Raw genomic sequence first — 21,394 nt, forward strand, 5'->3', positions numbered from 1 at the left:
CCTGAAGAACTATTCGCAGTATATAAGCTAACAAGCACCATACTATTGGAAGCCATGATGATACCCAAGAAAACCGAATGAAATAGAATGGAATGGTACTTCCTTTTCTGTACAGATTAATACCTACTCTGTTACCTGCCAACATCGAAATTATGTGTCTAGTCTCCACCCAAACAAAATACTAAAACCTCAAAAAAATCTACTCACTGCATAAGATTCATTAGGGAAAATAGAACAATTTCTTCCAGGAGTGGCTGATGGTAGACTTGTAGCGGAACTTGAAGCACTGGCTGGAGTAACTGTACTGTATGTAGAACTTCCTGCAATAGTGACTGCACTCGATGTTTCAGTTGGCCAGGAAGTACTAGTTGAGCCAGGGGAAACAATTTCAGTGGCAGTGGTGGTAGTAGTTCCAGCAATACTGGTAAAACTACTAGAGGTGGTCCCTGAAGTAGTGGTAAAAGATTCTGTTGGAGTTGTACCAGAGGTGGTAACTGACACAGGGGTTGTTGAAACGGAAGGTGGTAACACCGTAGTACCGGTTATAGGCTCTTGGGAGAATGGTCCCGATGTTGTGATGCTGGCAGTGGCAGTCGGAGGTGCTGTTGGAGGGCTCCCAGTGCCGGTGGTCGTGGTCTCCTGGGTAGGCCTTTCCGTTAAAATTGTGGTGCTCTCAAGAGGCGGTCCTGAGGGTGTGGGGCCTGAAGGGGTGATTCTGGTGGTCGACCCTGTCTCCGTGACTCCAGAGGTGGTGACTGTCACTGGGGTTGTTGAAACGGAAGGTGGCAACACAGTAGTGCTGGCTGTAGGCCCTGGGGACGGCGGTGCTGTGGTTGTGGTGCTGGCAGTGGCAGTCGGAGGTGCTGTTGGAGGGCTCCCAGTGCCGGTGGTCGTGGTCTCCTGAGTAGGCCTTTCCGTTAAAATTGTGGTGCTCTCAAGAGGCGGTCCTGAGGGTGTGGGGCCTGAAGGGGTGATTCTGGTGGTCGACCCTGTCTCCGTGACTCCAGAGGTGGTGGCTGTCACTGGGGTTGTTGAAACTGATGGTGGCAACACAGTAGTGCTGGCTGTAGGCCCTGGGGACGGCGGTGCTGTGGTTGTGGTGCTGGCAGTGGCAGTCGGAGGTGCTGTTGGAGGGCTCCCAGTGCCGGTGGTCGTGGTCTCCTGCGTAGGCCTTTCCGTTAAAATTGTGGTGCTCTCAAGAGGCGGTCCTGAGGGTGTGGGGCCTGAAGGGGTGACTCTGGTGGTCGACCCTGTCTCCGTGACTCCAGAGGTGGTGACTGTCACTGGGGTTGTTGAAACGGAAGGTGGCCACACAGTAGTGCTGGCTGTAGGCCCTGGGGACGGCGGTGCTGTGGTTGTGGTGCTGGCAGTGGCAGTCGGAGGTGCTGTTGGAGGGCTCCCAGTGCCGGTGGTCGTGGTCTCCTGGGTAGGCCTTTCCGTTAAAATTGTGGTGCTCTCAAGAGGCGGTCCTGAGGGTGTGGGGCCTGAAGGGGTGATTCTGGTGGTCGACCCTGTCTCCGTGACTCCAGAGGTGGTGACTGTCACTGGGGTTGTTGAAACGGAAGGTGGCAACACAGTAGTGCTGGCTGTAGGCCCTGGGGACGGCGGTGCTGTGGTTGTGGTGCTGGCAGTGGCAGTCGGAGGTGCTGTTGGAGGGCTCCCAGTGCCGGTGGTCGTGGTCTCCTGAGTAGGCCTTTCCGTTAAAATTGTGGTGCTCTCAAGAGGCGGTCCTGAGGGTGTGGGGCCTGAAGGGGTGATTCTGGTGGTCGACCCTGTCTCCGTGACTCCAGAGGTGGTGGCTGTCACTGGGGTTGTTGAAACTGATGGTGGCAACACAGTAGTGCTGGCTGTAGGCCCTGGGGACGGCGGTGCTGTGGTTGTGGTGCTGGCAGTGGCAGTCGGAGGTGCTGTTGGAGGGCTCCCAGTGCCGGTGGTCGTGGTCTCCTGGGCAGGCCTTTCCGTTAAAATTGTGGTGCTCTCAAGAGGCGGTCCTGAGGGTGTGGGGACTGAAGGGGTGACTCTGGTGGTCGACCCTGTCTCCGTGACTCCAGAGGTGGTGACTGTCACTGGGGTTGTTGAAACGGAAGGTGGCAACACAGTAGTGCTGGCTGTAGGCCCTGGGGACGGCGGTGCTGTGGTTGTGGTGCTGGCAGTGGCAGTCGGAGGTGCTGTTGGAGGGCTCCCAGTGCCGGTGGTCGTGGTCTCCTGGGTAGGCCTTTCCGTTAAAATTGTGGTGCTCTCAAGAGGCGGTCCTGAGGGTGTGGGGCCTGAAGGGGTGATTCTGGTGGTCGACCCTGTCTCCGTGACTCCAGAGGTGGTGACTGTCACTGGGGTTGTTGAAACGGAAGGTGGCAACACAGTAGTGCTGGCTGTAGGCCCTGGGGACGGCGGTGCTGTGGTTGTGGTGCTGGCAGTGGCAGTCGGAGGTGCTGTTGGAGGGCTCCCAGTGCCGGTGGTCGTGGTCTCCTGAGTAGGCCTTTCCGTTAAAATTGTGGTGCTCTCAAGAGGCGGTCCTGAGGGTGTGGGGCCTGAAGGGGTGATTCTGGTGGTCGACCCTGTCTCCGTGACTCCAGAGGTGGTGGCTGTCACTGGGGTTGTTGAAACTGATGGTGGCAACACAGTAGTGCTGGCTGTAGGCCCTGGGGACGGCGGTGCTGTGGTTGTGGTGCTGGCAGTGGCAGTCGGAGGTGCTGTTGGAGGGCTCCCAGTGCCGGTGGTCGTGGTCTCCTGGGCAGGCCTTTCCGTTAAAATTGTGGTGCTCTCAAGAGGCGGTCCTGAGGGTGTGGGGACTGAAGGGGTGACTCTGGTGGTCGACCCTGTCTCCGTGACTCCAGAGGTGGTGACTGTCACTGGGGTTGTTGAAACAGAAGGTGGCAACACAGTAGTGCTGGCTGTAGGCCCTGGGGACGGCGGTGCTGTGGTTGTGGTGCTGGCAGTGGCAGTCGGAGGTGCTGTTGGAGGGCTCCCAGTGCCGGTGGTCGTGGTCTCCTGGGTAGGCCTTTCCGTTAAAATTGTGGTGCTCTCAAGAGGCGGTCCTGAGGGTGTGGGGCCTGAAGGGGTGATTCTGGTGGTCGACCCTGTCTCCGTGACTCCAGAGGTGGTGGCTGTCACTGGGGTTGTTGAAACTAATGGTGGCAACACAGTAGTGCTGGCTGTAGGCCCTGGGGACGGCGGTGCTGTGGTTGTGGTGCTGGCAGTGGCAGTCGGAGGTGCTGTTGGAGGGCTCCCAGTGCCGGTGGTCGTGGTCTCCTGAGTAGGCCTTTCCGTTAAAATTGTGGTGCTCTCAAGAGGCGGTCCTGAGGGTGTGGGGCCTGAAGGGGTGATTCTGGTGGTCGACCCTGTCTCCGTGACTCCAGAGGTGGTAACTGACACAGGGGTTGTTGAAACGGAAGGTGGTAACACCGTAGTACCGGTTATAGGCTCTTGGGAGAATGGTCCCGATGTTGTGATGCTGGCAGTGGCAGTCGGAGGTGCTGTTGGAGGGCTCCCAGTGCCGGTGGTCGTGGTCTCCTGCGTAGGCCTTTCCGTTAAAATTGTGGTGCTCTCAAGAGGCGGTCCTGAGGGTGTGGGGCCTGAAGGGGTGATTCTGGTGGTCGACCCTGTCTCCGTGACTCCAGAGGTGGTGACTGTCACTGGGGTTGTTGAAACGGAAGGTGGCAACACAGTAGTGCTGGCTGTAGGCCCTGGGGACGGCGGTGCTGTGGTTGTGGTGCTGGCAGTGGCAGTCGGAGGTGCTGTTGGAGGGCTCCCAGTGCTGGTGGTTGTGGTCTCCTGAGTAGGCCTTTCCGTTAAAATTGTGGTGCTCTCAAGAGGCGGTCCTGAGGGTGTGGGGCCTGAAGGGGTGACTCTGGTGGTCGACCCTTTCTCCGTGACTCCAGAGGTGGTGACTGTCATTGGGGTTGTTGAAACGGAAGGTGGCAACACAGTAGTGCTGGCTGTAGGCCCTGGGGACGGCGGTGCTGTGGTTGTGGTGCTGGCAGTGGCAGTCGGAGGTGCTGTTGGAGGGCTCCCAGTGCCGGTGGTCGTGGTCTCCTGGGTAGGCCTTTCCGTTAAAATTGTGGTGCTCTCAAGAGGCGGTCCTGAGGGTGTGGGGACTGAAGGGGTGATTCTGGTGGTCGACCCTGTCTCCGTGACTCCAGAGGTGGTGGCTGTCACTGGGGTTGTTGAAACTAATGGTGGCAACACAGTAGTGCTGGCTGTAGGCCCTGGGGACGGCGGTGCTGTGGTTGTGGTGCTGGCAGTGGCAGTCGGAGGTGCTGTTGGAGGGCTCCCAGTGCCGGTGGTCGTGGTCTCCTGAGTAGGCCTTTCCGTTAAAATTGTGGTGCTCTCAAGAGGCGGTCCTGAGGGTGTGGGGCCTGAAGGGGTGATTCTGGTGGTCGACCCTGTCTCCGTGACTCCAGAGGTGGTGACTGTCACTGGGGTTGTTGAAACGGAAGGTGGCCACACAGTAGTGCTGGCTGTAGGCCCTGGGGATGGCGGTGCTGTGGTTGTGGTGCTGGCAGTGGCAGTCGGAGGTGCTGTTGGAGGGCTCCCAGTGCCGGTGGTTGTGGTCTCCTGGGTAGGCCTTTCCGTTAAAATTGTGGTGCTCTCAAGAGGCGGTCCTGAGGGTGTGGGGCCTGAAGGGGTGATTCTGGTGGTCGACCCTGTCTCCGTGACTCCAGAGGTGGTGACTGTCACGGGGGTTGTTGATACTAATGTTGTTGACTGTTCAATAGTGGTGCTTATGGTAGATACTGTACTTGCTATTTCTGTCATAGCTGTTGGTGGTGCAGTAACTGACGGAGTAACTGCAGTAGTCGTGTTTGTTAGTGTTCCTGATTCAGATGTTGTATGCTCTTTAAGACAAGGAGAAAACACATTAATTTTTTTCATGTACACCTCTTGCATTTGTTATTAACTTAATTTTGTTTTCTAATAAGCAAATGAAATCCAACAAATTTTTTTTACTGGCTTTTGCATATGAGAGGGATTATTAATAAATCTCATACATATTCATTGGAGGTACTGATATAAACACTTTATCAATGACCAATGTCAGCTGGAACAGCTGTCTGGACTGTCAAAATTTTCTATTGCAGAGAAGAGTCTAGCAATCCTAAATCCAGGCGAATTCACTGAATTTATCAGTAAACCCTTTGATTAATTATGGATTTCTCTCATAATATATTTCTTGGGTAGACCACTCTTCCCTGTACTACTTCACATGGCATGTTCATACTAGTATTTATTATGCTTCAGAATTTTTTGATTCTACTAAAACTGAGCAGTTCCTCTAGCAATCTGTCTTCTAATCCTAACTCCCAGCCTTTTAAGACTACTTACCCACAATTTATTTTGGCATGCTAGGAACTCCGAACTCCCTTTTCTGCTTTTTCTTTCTCACATGACCAAGCCAGTTTTCATTATGGGCCCTAATGCAGGCTCCTTTAAAATAGTTTTTGATTAGCATCATAAATTGTTCAAGATACTCAGAGGCCAGACTCAGAGCCATCTCTGCTTTTACAGCATGATGTAAGAGACACATGGCATATAGAGAAGCACTGCATACATAGTAGGAATACAGTCATAATGCTGGAGTAGAAGAGTAAGATACACTGCTTCTACCCACACAATCCACACCCTAAGTCCTTCCACTAAAATTAATTCACTTTTGTGTGAGAACAGGTAAACTCCTTCATGCTCAGAAGGAAACAGAGGAACAGATGGTGTAAATGCTACAGAGGCAGATTCACTGGAACATTATAGGGTCTCACATTGCTGCCAAAATATCAGCTTGCTTCCCAACAGTGTGAGGAAAGCAAGGTGGAGAACACCACTCATGGGGATGCCGGGAGAACACGGCTGCCCTCAGCCTAGGTCTGTAGCAAGGGGCAACCCGTGGTCTGAAACCTTTCCCCAAAATCCATCAGGGAAAACCATCAAAGCTTCCTACAGGCAGCACTGCGGGTGAGTGGCAGCAATGGCCACAGAAGAAACGCAAGGGAAGAAAGGCAAGAAAGTCTGCACAGCTGCGCCCCAACAACGCCTGAACTGGCAGTGCCACAGAACCGAGCCCCACTCCCATCGCACACCGTGGGGCCCACTGAGTACGTTCTCTCCAGCTGAAGGACGAGGTCCAACAGCAGCAAAAGCAAGATCTGCCGTCAGCTCAGTTACCTGTCTAAGCTGGGCAAAGGCACCAGGAGGAGAAAAATCCTGTGTTCCTCATAATCAACAGAATGGAAACAAGAATGAGAAACATGTTTTGGACTCTCCCTCGTAAACAGAGAGCTGAGTGCAGGACCCACTCTGCTCCACTCATGTGAGACCCATCTAGTGTACTATATCTAGCTCTGGGGTCCCCAGGAATCTGTTTGAGCAGGTCCAGATAAGGCCACAAAAATGATCAGAGGGCTAGAACACCTCCCCTGTGAAGACAAGCTAAGAGAGTTTGGGGTTTTCAGCAGAGAGAAGAAAAGGCTCCAGGGACAAATTATTGTAGCTTTTCAATATATGAAGGGTGGCGCTGTAAGAAAGTCACAGAGAGATATTTTACCAAGACTAGTAAAAAATAAAACCAATAAAAAAAAGGGGCAACAGTTTTAAACAGAGAGGGTAGGTTTAGGTTGAATGTATGGAAGAAATTTTTTATGACATTGGAACATAATTCCCAGAGAAGTTGTGGATGCTGAACCGTTAGAATCATCCAATGTGAGGCAGAATGGGGCTCTGAGCCACCTGAGGTAGTGAAAAATATGCCTCTGCCCACAGCAGGAGGGTTGGACTGAAAGATCTTTAAAAAGATTCCTTCTAACCAAAACTACTCTATAATTTCTGGGGGGAATATATTTCAACTACTCCCTCAGTACAGAAACTAAGACAAACATTAAACTGCCAATAAACCCTGATTTCTCGCACAGCAATGCAAGAAATGATAAAATATCCAGAGAATTACTTATTGCTTCTGAAGTCGGAGCCAGTGGAGTTCTGGTGATAATTATTGGTGGTGTAAACGTGCTTGCAGTCATTGGGGTAGTTGTTAATGTGGTAGGAACAGTCAACGTTGTCCCCGGGGTGCTGCCGCTAGTGCTGCTGGGGGGCATCGTGGTGGTGGCAGTGCTGCTGGGAGGCTCCGATGACGTTGGTGTGGAAGCGGTTGTCGAAAGAGGTGGAGGGGACATTGTGCTCCTTGTGGATGAAGGTGGGGCTGTTGTGGTGCTCACAGTGGTACTCACAGTGGTACTTGTAACACACTCTGGTATGTTGGGGATGCAGCAGATATTGATCTCATAATTGAGGCAGACGGGCATCGGTATTATACCTCCTATGGTCTGATCACTATTGTTACAGACCAGCCCTGTGTCAACGCTGCATTCCACGTTCTGCCCTAAATCTGTAATGGGAATGTCAGGGAACCACGTTGCTCTGCATGAAATATTCTCAGCTTTTGCACAGACAAAGGAGGAGTTGTGCTTCAGAATGTTCTCAAAGGTTTCGTAGTCACCACTGTTTCTGTCAGAACTATCTGGGTAACTCACATCAATCCATCCCGTCCAGATGCAGGTACAGTCTGGAGGACAACAGCAAGAGGAAGAATTAGAGACAGCCGGAACAGAGACAACAAGCTGGGACACCAGTACACTCACAGGTGGTGCTCTGGGCACCTGTCGCACACAAGGGTGCCCCTCGGGCACTGCTGCACCAGTCAGCCAACCCTGGCCACAGCAAAGCTCATGTGTGTGGGCAGGCCTCCTCTCCTTGGCCTTGCAAAGCACACCGGGGCCAAATCAGGACACAGGCACTGCCAAGCCGTGTGCGCCGCCTCCCCTTTGCAGCGAAGGCACATTGCTGTATCGGGCTTCTCCCGTGCAAAAAACACTCACGTAAGGGCAACACGTGAGGTGGAGCAGGACTAAGCAGGGACTTATACCACTCTCACACTTTCTCATGCCACTCGCACCACCTGACTATCTCAGGGAGAAACCAAACACCAGGAACGGTCACGATCTGAAGGAAGCAGGCACAGGACACACACTGGTGCCAAAATGTCGGCTTGCTTCCCAACAGTGTGGGGACAGCTGGAGAACACCTCTTGTGGGAAAGCCGGGAGAACACGGCTGCCCTCAGCCTAGGTCTGTAGCAAGGGGCAACCCGTGGTCTGAAACCTTTCCCCAAAATCCATCAGGGAAAACCATCAAAGCTTCCTACAGGCAGCACTGCGGGTGAGTGGCAGCAATGGCCACAGAAGAAACGCAAGGGAAGAAAGGCAAGAAAGTCTGCACAGCTGCGCCCCAACAACGCCTGAACTGGCAGTGCCACAGAACCGAGCCCCACTCCCATCGCACACCGTGGGGCCCACTGAGTACGTTCTCTCCAGCTGAAGGACGAGGTCCAACAGCAGCAAAAGCAAAATCTGCCGTCAGCTCAGTATCTTTCCAAGCTGGGCAGAGGCACCAGGAGAAAACATCTCCTTGGAGCACTGTTGAGTCAGAGAACACAGGAACTTCTACACTGGACCCGAGCGCCATCCCCTTTCTGAATCAGCCAGCCCAAGGGCTACCTCTGGCCACATGCCATTTCAGTGAATGCACAACTACTCCCACCCCTGACCCCATACAGAAGGCACAAGTTAAGATGCTCATAGATCTTCACTTCTCCCACAACAAGGCAACACACAAGAGCACAGACCAGGCATGTACCTGGAGGTGACTGGGTGGCAGTGTATGTCGGTGTGGGTACAGATGTGCTTGCAGTCATTGGGATGGGTGTTGATGTGGTAGGAACAGTCAACGTTGTCCCCGGGGTGCTGCCGCTGGTGCTGCTGGGGGGCATCGTGGTGGTGGCAGTGCTGCTGGGAGGCTCCGATGACGTTGGTGTGGAAGCGGTTGTCGAAAGAGGTGGAGGGGACATTGTGCTCCTTGTGGATGAAGGTGGGGCTGTTGTGGTGCTCACAGTGGTACTCACAGTGGTACTTGTAACACACTCTGGTATGTTGGGGATGCAGCAGATATTGATCTCATAATTGAGGCAGACGGGCATCGGTATTATACCTCCTATGGTCTGATCACTATTGTTACAGACCAGCCCTGTGTCAACGCTGCATTCCACGTTCTGCCCTAAATCTGTAATGGGAATGTCAGGGAACCACGTTGCTCTGCATGAAATATTCTCAGCTTTTGCACAGACAAAGGAGGAGTTGTGCTTCAGAATGTTCTCAAAGGTTTCGTAGTCACCACTGTTTCTGTCAGAACTATCTGGGTAACTCACATCAATCCATCCCGTCCAGATGCAGGTACAGTCTGGAGGACAACAGCAAGAGGAAGAATTAGAGACAGCCGGAACAGAGACAACAAGCTGGGACACCAGTACACTCACAGGTGGTGCTCTGGGCACCTGTCGCACACAAGGGTGCCCCTCGGGCACTGCTGCACCAGTCAGCCAACCCTGGCCACAGCAAAGCTCATGTGTGTGGGCAGGCCTCCTCTCCTTGGCCTTGCAAAGCACACCGGGGCCAAATCAGGACACAGGCACTGCCAAGCCGTGTGCGCCGCCTCCCCTTTGCAGCGAAGGCACATTGCTGTATCGGGCTTCTCCCGTGCAAAAAACACTCACGTAAGGGCAACACGTGAGGTGGAGCAGGACTAAGCAGGGACTTATACCACTCTCACACTTTCTCATGCCACTCGCACCACCTGACTATCTCAGGGAGAAACCAAACACCAGGAACGGTCACGATCTGAAGGAAGCAGGCACAGGACACACACTGGTGCCAAAATGTCGGCTTGCTTCCCAACAGTGTGGGGACAGCTGGAGAACACCTCTTGTGGGAAAGCCGGGAGAACACGGCTGCCCTCAGCCTAGGTCTGTAGCAAGGGGCAACCCGTGGTCTGAAACCTTTCCCCAAAATCCATCAGGGAAAACCATCAAAGCTTCCTACAGGCAGCACTGCGGGTGAGTGGCAGCAATGGCCACAGAAGAAACGCAAGGGAAGAAAGGCAAGAAAGTCTGCACAGCTGCGCCCCAACAACGCCTGAACTGGCAGTGCCACAGAACCGAGCCCCACTCCCATCGCACACCGTGGGGCCCACTGAGTACGTTCTCTCCAGCTGAAGGACGAGGTCCAACAGCAGCAAAAGCAAAATCTGCCGTCAGCTCAGTATCTTTCCAAGCTGGGCAGAGGCACCAGGAGAAAACATCTCCTTGGAGCACTGTTGAGTCAGAGAACACAGGAACTTCTACACTGGACCCGAGCGCCATCCCCTTTCTGAATCAGCCAGCCCAAGGGCTACCTCTGGCCACATGCCATTTCAGTGAATGCACAACTACTCCCACCCCTGACCCCATACAGAAGGCACAAGTTAAGATGCTCATAGATCTTCACTTCTCCCACAACAAGGCAACACACAAGAGCACAGACCAGGCATGTACCTGGAGGTGACTGGGTGGCAGTGTATGTCGGTGTGGGTACAGATGTGCTTGCAGTCATTGGGATGGGTGTTGATGTGGTAGGAACAGTCAACGTTGTCCCCGGGGTGCTGCCGCTGGTGCTGCTGGGGGGCATCGTGGTGGTGGCAGTGCTGCTGGGAGGCTCCGATGACGTTGGCGTGGGAGTGGTTGTTGATAGAGGTGGAGGGGACATTGTGCTCCTTGTGGATGAAGGTGGGGCTGTTAGAAATAGCAGGGAGAAAGAAAACAGACAAAGCTGCAATTATGCACGTGTGTGTGTCACCATATGCACTGAATAGAAGTCACATGTTAGGCAGCTGCCACAAACCTATAGCAGTCAGCCCACTCTCAGCACAGTAAAGGCCTGTGTCACTAGGCCTTCGTTTCTGATCCCAGAAAGCAGACCAGTTCCAAATCAATGCACAGACAGGGTCATGTCAGTCCTTTACTAGCAAAGAAACCAGGGGTGTTGCTGTTGTTATTCTCACTAAATTGAAAATACCTACCAATAGGTAAGACTTGAGGAGGAGTAAGGCTCTGGGAGGCTTTATATCTCTGTGTTATTACTTAGGACACCTAACTATCTCATGGAGTAAGAACCACGTAGAGGATGCTGTGGTTTGGGAGGGAAGTATTCACAGGAGTATGTTCCGGCCTGATGGTCATATAATGTCCCTGTGGTGCAATGTCAGCCTGAAGAAAAGGTTCAAAGAGTACTAGTGGATCTCAGCTGCAAAGACCACAGTTAACAGCAAGTTAACAGCAAGTTAACAGCCTGCAGGGTGAAACTGTTCTTGAAAGCCTGCCAGAGGAATCCTTCTTTCCTAGATCCATAACCACAGGCAAAATTTAGTGCTGACAGAGGGAAAGCAGGAAGAGAAATTGAAGGAATTCTGCACAGCCCCGCCTAGACAATGCCTAAAATGATGCTACTCTAAATCAGTGCCTGATCTAATATCACAATGGGTCCTTCTGGGAATCTTTCTCCAACAGGAGCTTCAAACATTGTATGTAAGATTTCTTGCCAGATCAATTATCTGCTATGGAGGTGACGCACATTTAGTAGCTGACAGCCCTTTAATTTCTCCTATGTCAAAGCAAGAACAGAGAGTATTGGTCTGCTAAATACCTGCAGAGGTTGAAGTTACTGGGGTGCTGACTGATGGTGTGAATTCGCTTGTGATGGTTGGGGTGGGTACGGGCGTGGTGGTAATTGCTGTTGGCTGTCTGGCTGTAGTGATGGTGGGTACTGTTGTGCTGGTGGTGATTGAAGTTCCAGTTGGTGTTGGAGTCGGTGTAACCTCACAAGAAATTTCATGCCACTCACAACAGTTTACTCTGATTTCATAATTATAGCAAAGTTGCCATATAGTTGCATCTTGCTCCTCATTTCTACAGATTAGTCCATATGTGACATTGCACTCTACTTTCTGGCCAAGTTCCTCTAAACTCATATCAGGATTATCTTTAGCCCTGCATTCAATGTCTTCAGGAGCTTCACATATTTTGTTTCCATGTTCATTTCTTATTGCATCATAGGTTTCATAGTCACCGCCATCTTCTTCAGGTTTACTAACGTCAAACCACTCAGTCCAATTGCAGATTAATACAAAGCATGGAGCTGCAAGAAAAGACAGAGATTCAGCATCTAGGCTTACAGAGAACACTCTGAGAAGACTGATTTTGTATTCTATTCCATTAAGAAGAGAGTTCCAAAATTGGTTCTGCATTACCAAGTTTCTCAACAGGAAGCTTCATCTCAAAATAAAATCACCATGCTGAAGCCTTTAAAGGTCTTTCTTCTCTATATACTTATCACATTTATCACATTTCTGATTTTTTTTAAAAAAAACTATTTATTTCTGGTTTAAATATATTTTTCTGTAGTGACGGTCTTTAATTTACTCTTCCTTTAAAAGTTCCTTTGACATTTTTTAAATTAGTTTTCTATTTAACACTTACTTGTGCTTGCTGGAGGGCTTGTAGTGGTAACTGAAATAGAAAAAAAAAGATTACTCTATCATCTGTAAGCTTTATAAAAAAATAATAGTAGTTTTAAATATCCTTATTATATATTTTTGCTGAAAGTACTGAGACAATTTCTACTATTCTAGCAGGATATTGAGATACTGAGATGTTTTTCAGAATTAGGAAGGCACTCTGTACACTTACAGTTTCTTCCATGAGAAGTAAATCAACTCAAAGTGTTAAAAATTTTTCTTAGTGTGATAAAACTGTTCATAAGTATTGTTTAATCTGTCTCAGCTATAAACCCATATACTTGTACATTCTATTTTTAAAGCACTTTCCTTCAAGAAAATAATATTTAGATGCACACCTCTGTTGAAGATTTACCTGTGGTGGTAAGAGTACTGGTAGGAAAGGAGGTTGAAATGGTTGTAGGTGAAGTAGATGTTGGACAAGGATAAATACTTCCGACAACTACAGAACCATTTTCTGCACAAATGTATGTAGTACATATGTTGCCATCCTGTATTTGTGCAACAGTTTCACCCACTTCATAACTCGTTCCATTGATGACACAAGGACACCCTGCAAGAAAGAGCAATTTTTCTACTACCACGTAAGAGACAAAGGCAAAATATTTATAGACAAGTAAGAATTTATATGAATCATGCATGCTCCTTTCAGAGCTATACCTGGAGCTTAGATCTATACACTGTACTAATTTATCTTTAGACTTAGAGGAACATTACAACATATTTAATAAATCCCTACATAAAACGTCCAGAAGAACAGAATTCCAAACCAAGTTTTAAGATGTTCTGTGCGAAGTAACAATTGCAAACTACTATCTGACACTTTTCTATAATACTACATGTTCTGGGAGTGCAAACACTTATAGTGAAATCTGTTGCTTTGGATATGGGACATAGAAAGAAAGAAAAAGGGACATGAGAGAAGAGTTAAACAAGAAGTACTAACAGCAAGGTTCAACAAAAGTGCTACCAAATTTTCTTTGACCATGACTTTCACTTATTCCAAATCAGTACTAAATCTTTTGTAGAGACAGACATAGCAGATCTATGCATTTTTTTATTTGTAGAAAAATCCAAATGTTATTTACCTGGGACTGGTTTACACTGTATGGATCCTGAGGGTCCACAGACACTAGAAGTAAAATTTGAAAAAATTTAAATGTTGCAGATGTTTTATGGCACCTGTTAGCAGACCCAAGAGCAGAGAAATGTAGAAATTTGTACTTCATCTCCATTCACACTACTGGATATTTTTCTGGGTGTAATATTTTCCAATATTGCCTATCATTATTTAATTCAAACTAAGTCACTACTTTCATTCTTTAAGTACAGCATCTTAAAACTATCACAAAGTGCTTTGTGTGGCAAGTTACAACAGTGCAATAATAACAACCGGTTTTCAGATCAGTGAACTTACAGCTCAATCAGGGTTTTGTCACTATGTGGAGTCAAAGATGTCAGAAGGCTCTAGGAATGAGCAGTTAGGACTCAGCTATCCCTTTCACAGCTAGTACAGATAATTTCAAATTACAGTGGTTTTTAAATCCAAGTTTTAAGTGAGAATGCAGAGAATGCAAGGCAGAGTAGCCCCTCTCTTCCCAAAGTGCCATGAGAATAAAAAGGTTGTTAGAGATGCATCCAGGTTTCATGCCATTGTATCATGTATGACACTTCAAAGAGTATATTTAATGGATTTGTTAATACAATTATTATAACGACACTATCAACCTGAAATCTGGATAACTATGAGTTTGGAAAACTATGAATGGAAGTTTAGAATCTATATGTATTGTAAGTGCAGCATTTTTTGAGTTTAAGTCTCAACTAGTATAAATGGCATTGTTCCTCTGATTTGTATAGATAAATGCTAAAATATACCAGCTCTTCAGTTGGACTTGCATTTCTATTTGCTTGAGGTCCAGTAACGTAAATAAGAATATACAAATTATTTCCTGAATTACTGCAAATGTTTTTGCATTTTTTATATACCATATTGTACAGTTGTCTTCTGTGGGTATTTCCTGCCCAGGGAGAACAGGAGTTCCGTTGATGTAACACCAACATTTATCTTCAGTCACACATTCCTTTGTCTCTTCATTATAAACAGGCTTGTCCTCAGGGCATCTGGGGTAGCAACCTGTTGATGGCAAGTAGAACAATATAAAGGATGAAGAAAAAGTATAAAGAGTTAACTTGATGATAGGATACCTTCTGAAGGTAAAAGGATCAAACATAAAGTTTAAATCAAAGTAATCCTTGAACAATTAGTCTTTCCAAAATCCTTAAATCAAACAATTCTCATTGGTACTTCACACTGCCAGAGTACACTAAAGGTGTCCTAACAATAGTAACTGTTCTTTATATTTCCACCGAAGATAAAAAACAAAAATAATTTAGAAAAATAACTGGATATATAAAAATGTGCCTTCTGACACTTCCCCACTCTTTGTAATAATCTCAATCTATTTCAAAACATACAGTTAACTATTTTTTGTAAATACTATGGTTAGGATTTTGGGATAGTTTGGTGGGTTTTTTTTGTTGTTGTTGTTTTCTTACCAGCAGTTCAAGGATTAAAATAGAAAAGTCAAACTCTGGACATTTCTTTCCAGTCCCTAAACTAGAAGAGAGAACTGCTTCCAGTCTAGACCAGAAAGACTGTGTGGCCAAAAAAGTGGAAAAACATGGCTGTTTTCTCCAACTTTATCAGGTTGTAAAACAGAAGATATTTGTAGTGTCATTCATATTCTTGGATCATTGTAGTCCCCATGATGTGAAATTCCTAGAGACCTAGTTTTATGGGTGTCAGTAATGTAACTATTAGCCACTGATGTTCAGAAATAACAAATTATATTATAGGAAATCTTTATGTAAGACTGGAAGCAAATTCAACACAACAGATTTAAGAACATCTTGTCAAGGCGACTGACTATTCCATATTAATTAAATGATACCTGGGCACAATTACATGAAATAAAATACAAAAATGGCAAGGGCTTATTACCTTCCAGGTATGGTACTGAAAAGTTGGTGCTGACATTATTAATCATCCTGCAGGTTGTGACATTACTGCCACAAGGCTCATAGTGCCAGTCACACTCATTACGAGGGTTGTAGTAGTCACAAAATATCGCTGATGAGGAAAAAAAGAGAAGCTGATTAAAAATACAGTTGCCAGAATGCAGCTCTTTAAAGTGGATGCAGGTCTTTAAAGGTACAAGCCAAATGAACCTTCATGCTAAGCCAGAAAAATTTCTCTTGAGGTATAGGACCTGGACTTTCTGTTACTGTATTTAAACAAAAGTATAGGTCAAAACTCTGGGGGCCAAGATTTTCGTATTAAACATTGAAGATGCAGGGTGAAAATGTTTGATTCAAATCACAAAAAAAGTAAAGAACTAGTGTTGAGTTTAATTGAAAAATAAGTGTAAATTTCTGAGAGTATTTTTCTTCCCTAACTACCAAACTCCTGAAAACTCTTGCAGTATGTTTACAATAGTTTACCTTGCTGTATCACGTGCACTGAGAGTCTCCTCCAGCAGGCCAAGAGGAAGCATATGAGACATTATGGATACAACTTAAAACAGAATTAAGCTTAGATGACTATGGACAGAGGAAGGAGCTTTTATAAACTTAGACATCGGAGCTGATTTAAACTTATGACTTCTGGTTCACTGACTTCTTACACTTCAAAACTACAACAAGACTTAATTCTGAATCAGAATGAAATCTGATTTTAGCACTTTTTGGGGAAATACTAATCTAAATATTATTTTACATTATCTTATGACATACTGGTATGAGCATTAGCACCACTAATGGGCACCGCTTAAGCTACTCAATACTGATTAGGTTCATCTACACAAGAACACTTCCATATATTTTTGCTAAAAGCAATTTTTAAATAATTTGGAAAAAAGAGAGAGGAGAAAGACAGTGGGAGTTGCAGTTCAACATTTATCAAGCAAAATGGCAGGATTACTTGAAACCTAGCCAAGAGAGAGAGAGGAAAAGAAGAAAAAAGATAGAAAATGAAAGAAAGAAAGAAACAGCAGAACCAGAAGAAAAATAACAACAAGAAGAAAAAGGCAAGCTGAATAAAAGATATTTGGAATATAAACATTTACTAGTTCTGTTTGTTCCCTGATATGCTCCAAACACAAATTTCATTGCATAGCCAGCATGACCTTGCAGTGATAGTATTTATGATTTATTTGATAGGCTTTCTGACAGCGGCCAGAAAGATACAGTTGTGTTTAACTGTTACTCACGGCATATATCAGGAGTTCTCCAGAAAACACAGGCCTGAGCCTTCGTACATTCTTGAGCATATGCAGCAACTGCAGAGCAGAAGCACTCACAATCTCCACCACTGTCACAAGAGCAGGCATCATGAACACAAGCTTCATAGAAAGGAACTGGGTCCACCTGTTGGGGAAAGAAATGATGCCCCAGTTCATCTCCAAATTAGTTTTCAAACTACTAAGCCTGACAGATCTCTTGAGATATGGTAATTGAGCTGAGCAGGAATGAAACTGTTTCTTAGAATTACCAAATCGCAAACAAACATTATGGGCTTGAAGCTGCTTTATGTATTTTGGACAATAATAGATTTAAAGTAATATAGTACCTTCACAATTTGCTATGACTGAAAAAAAAACCAACAAGTGTCACTGGCAGTGTTTTCTAACGCAGTTCCATTTTACTGCTATCGAAACCAAACTGGATTGATGCCAGTGAAGTCTGATCTTCCAGCAAGCTTTGCCAACCAAGTGGTGAACTGTATCAGAAAGGCTGCACTTCACAGCAAATATGAAGCAGAGAATTTTGTGCTTGCCAGTTTTTGGAGTTTATCCAATGACACATTAGTAAAACATATCCACTATTTTTTGCTTGGGACTGCAAGAGGAGAAACTAGGACTGGATTTTAGCTGCTGCAAGGAATCATCATAGAAATACATATTAAGTTAATTAAATTAGTAATTCTTTGTGATTTTTCCACTGTGAGTTAAAAAAACTGTTGATAATATTACCACACTTCAGGAAAGAGACCAGAAATGGAGAGGAGTGCTCTCTATGTCCTGTGCTCTGGAAGCTGTGGGCCTGACATAGTGTATGCTATGACAATTTGGAGGCACAGTGCTGACAGCTAAGCCTGTCTAAACTGTGCGATGTGGTTTCCAAGAAGATCCCTTCCATGGGTTGAATATTACAAGGAGCAGTGGTCTCTTCAACAGCTACCTTTCAAGTATAGTACGCGTTTCTGTCAGAAGATGGATCTGATGCTCGCAAGGCCTTTCAGAACTTACGGTATTGACAGTCCCTCAACAAGACATGGTGCAACTGCAGCACTCATGGACCTATTCAGGTTAGATTTATGAAGCTGGCTTGCACAGCAGTAGAAGTGAAACTGTGGTGATTAATATGGGCTTATACAGCCAGGGCTGGCACCACTACTGACAGAGTCCTGTTGCCACAGATACTCATACTGCTCCAAGTTGAACTGCTTGATTTAATTGAGGGTCACTCTACTTAACCATCTCTTCATTTATTTCTGATGGTCTCTCTGCTTCTGCAGTAACAGAAATGCATTGTGCTGTTCTGTCACTGCCCTCTACAAACCTTGGAGTGACATATTTTAAAGACTTCACTCTGGATGATGCTGCATTCTTTCTCTGCCCAGGACTTCCGATGTGGTTTCACATCACAGGGCTTAATTTCTTGTGTGACATCTGGGCACATGGAAGACTGTTTCCAAGAATTCCCAAACTTCAGAGCATTAGTCTCCTGCAGCCCACTCCTTGTTGTAAAATCATTGTTAGACTTGTCATCAAAGTTCCCACACAGACCACACACTTTGCCCTGGAAAAGAAAAATAACATATCCACAGCTTTTAAAAATACCATGGAAGTGAGAAATAGATTCTAGTAAAGTAAGAGCAAAGCACTGACATTAAAAAGGACAACTGACTCTCTGTGTACATGACATATTTTCATCTTCGAAATTAAGAAATTAAACCTTTATTTGTCTGTGTACTCAGCAAACTGTTCAGCTGCCATGTCTTCCCTCCTTGAAATGAATTGTATCTAGCGTATTTCCATGTCTGCAGCAGCCTTTCATCCAACTTACAACGCTAAAGAGAGGCTAAGCCTCCATTAGCTGAGAAGAATTAATTTTCCATTCTTCACAATTTATCATAACTCAGCTATTAATATAAGTCTGAGCACATTTCATTCTGCTCAAAACTGTTTTTATTAAAAGCTTCCAACTTCTAACTAAAAGCACTATTTCTTCATCCATGACCAAAAAAAATGACAGGAACTAATTTTTCTTGAAAGTATTTAGCAACTTACCCACATTAGTGAACTTTTGGTAGTGCTATTTCAGGAACATCAGCCCCCTCAAGCAACAGTATGTCCCTGTTTATACAACCCCCCACCTCCTCATTCTCATTCAGCCCAGCGAATTCAGTACTCTGTAATTCAGCATGCTGCTTTTCAGAAGTCAGAACCATCTCCATACATTCCGTAGGAAGTTTGGGTTTAACTGACATGGCTGAGATTCCATGCAGGTTTCTAAGTGCGTGTACAGTCAGTTCGCATCCCCTACGTTACTTTGGAAGCTTGGCTCTTAATATCCGTAAACTCAGAATGCCTTAGATGTTTAGCTTTAATGCAAATATGCTGTGCATTCTCTGCAATGCATTTTGATGGACTGTAAGGAACTCCAGTAGTACCTCTGCAAGCTGTGGTAGTAAAAATGCAAGCTAATCATCAATATGTAGAGGATATAGGAATTAAACATGGAACCAGAATAAAAGAACATTTATGTTTTCTTATCACATATATCTATTCATATCACTACTTTAGAAAAAGAGACAGGTCCTAACTTTGTAATCAGGGGTCAGCTTGATGAAAACAGTAGTCTTCTTATCCCAGATAAGCATCACTCCATTGCTAGCCTCAATAACGAGGTAGAAGCCTACTGTCTTGTTCCAATAACGCACATCATCACCAGTATCTCGCTGAATTTCTTTATAATCTTTGTTCTCCAATTTCAGTTCAGTTTTCTGAAAGATGAAGAGAGAAATGTTATAACACTAATTTTCATGATAGGATAAAATGTTGGATGCTTGTAATAATACAGCTCATTCTGAAACCAATAGCTTAAAGTCTGGGGTGAAATGACAGGAAGTGCTGTAGCACTTTGAGAGAGGTTTCAGTACCTGAGAAACTACACTTTCACAGATTAATGTGATAAGGCCTCTAACTTTTCCTTATTATAGCTGCTTTTAGAGATGTGACTTCAGAGCATTACTTTTTTTGAAATACTTGAATACCATTATATGCTCACCGAGTATCATTACTCACCCCTAGAAACATTTTAATAGCCTTTGAGCAGGTGACTCCTGTAGTTCCACAAGGAACATTCTCTGTGATGATACTGAATGAGCCGCTGGAATTTTTGTCACCACAAAAATCCTATTGAAAAAGGGGAAAATGAGCATAAGAAAATTAGGTAGATACTTAATTTTTAGTTCAATCTCATAATAATTACAATAATTTAAATCTTCACAATGTATAAATTGTTACTGCTGCATCATATATGAAATCCTACGTACATATATTTTTACAGATGCACAAACCTATACACATACGTCTCTGCATACATATAAATATCTAAGTCTTTTGTGTGGTAAAACCTGGGAAACAGGTGGGACAATAAAACAAAATGAGGAATATATCCTTAAATATAAGTATCTTCTTTTGTAGACTCAGAATTTTGATTCATTCCACAACTGATAATGAGCTGTTAGCTCTCACTATGAAGTAGTCCTGTTACATACAATTTATGACCACAGTATCAGAAAAAAATCGCGACATTCACACAGCTTGCCTACACTGAAAATACAGAATTTATCTTGGCAGAATGTGTAAACTCCTCAGGGAAAGTGATGGCAGGCAATAAAGAATGACAAAACCACAGAGGAAAGTAGATCTTCAAGGCAATCAGATGACATTTCAGCCCTCCCGATAAGCATTACCTGAGTAGCCACATATTCACAACTCCCATCAAAGTCATAGAATTTTCCATCAAAGGTGATATAATGGCCACTTCCATATATCATACAAGTCCCATAGCACACATGTTCAGTGCAGCTCCAAAACCCTTTTTGGCAGGTACTAGAAGAGAACAGAAGAGTGGAATTTTCAGATCTCACCCAGAGTGTGCTGTCTGGAAAAACTGCCAGAACAAACCAAGCCGCCACCTGATACATGATAATGTGCACAATATCCATGTCAGTGTTGTAGAATTACCATCTTCTCTAGTTTAGCCTGCTTTTTAGCTTGTAACATAATTTTTAACTCTGACCAGATATATTTTTTTAGATCTGATAGTGTTAGTGCTTCTATTTTAAAAAATAAGTGCACTTTTCCAATAAGAGATGCCTACTAAAAACAGAGGTATCAGTTACACCAATATTTTCAGCACAATCTACTGAAAACGTAGATTGTGCTGAAAATATTAGGGTAATAACTACCTCTGTTTCCTCAGATAGCAAAAAGTATGCCTAAAAATAAAGGTTTATACTTGCAGCTATTGCAGCTACTGTAGTACATAAAACTAGACATGACTATTAATTTACTGCATAGAATATACTCTAGAAGACAGTACAGAATCATAACTTACCAGGTGTTGCAGTCCACTGTTATCTTCTGTCCAGAAGAATACCACTGGTTGTTATGAAAGCATGGGCGATCCCTTCGCCTCAACACAGCCCCCTTTCCCATCATCAAATAGACCTTCAGGGCACACACAGCCTGAGACAACACTCTGCCTGAACTAAGGAATAAAAGGAGAAATTGTTACTTTATGAAAAAGCACTGCATTTTTATTCACTTCTTCATAATACACTCCTGTAAAAACTGCATTCATAACCAAACAGGCCTAATATTGACTAGCTTAGA

The 21,394-nt window shown here is 45.4% G+C and overlaps 1 protein-coding gene across 1 annotated transcript in view; it reads right to left on the bottom strand.

Annotated features, from left to right (window-relative positions):
• Positions 1-21,394, bottom strand: part of MUC2 (mucin 2, oligomeric mucus/gel-forming) — a 51,275-nt gene that overhangs the window by 12,339 nt on the left and 17,542 nt on the right. Inside the window, 19 exon segments of the mRNA XM_037402608.1 lie at positions 208-832; positions 1,022-3,964; positions 4,154-4,835; positions 6,935-7,549; positions 8,679-9,278; positions 10,408-10,646; positions 11,599-12,046; positions 12,388-12,417; positions 12,781-12,978; positions 13,514-13,557; positions 14,415-14,562; positions 15,430-15,558; positions 16,697-16,853; positions 18,048-18,287; positions 19,315-19,494; positions 19,796-19,906; positions 20,470-20,608; positions 21,117-21,193; positions 21,195-21,269. Coding sequence (XP_037258505.1) covers positions 208-832; positions 1,022-3,964; positions 4,154-4,835; positions 6,935-7,549; positions 8,679-9,278; positions 10,408-10,646; positions 11,599-12,046; positions 12,388-12,417; positions 12,781-12,978; positions 13,514-13,557; positions 14,415-14,562; positions 15,430-15,558; positions 16,697-16,853; positions 18,048-18,287; positions 19,315-19,494; positions 19,796-19,906; positions 20,470-20,608; positions 21,117-21,193; positions 21,195-21,269 — 7,680 coding nt within the window.

Source organism: Falco rusticolus, chromosome 10, assembly GCF_015220075.1.
Source record: "Falco rusticolus isolate bFalRus1 chromosome 10, bFalRus1.pri, whole genome shotgun sequence".
Lineage (NCBI taxonomy): Eukaryota > Metazoa > Chordata > Aves > Falconiformes > Falconidae > Falco > Falco rusticolus.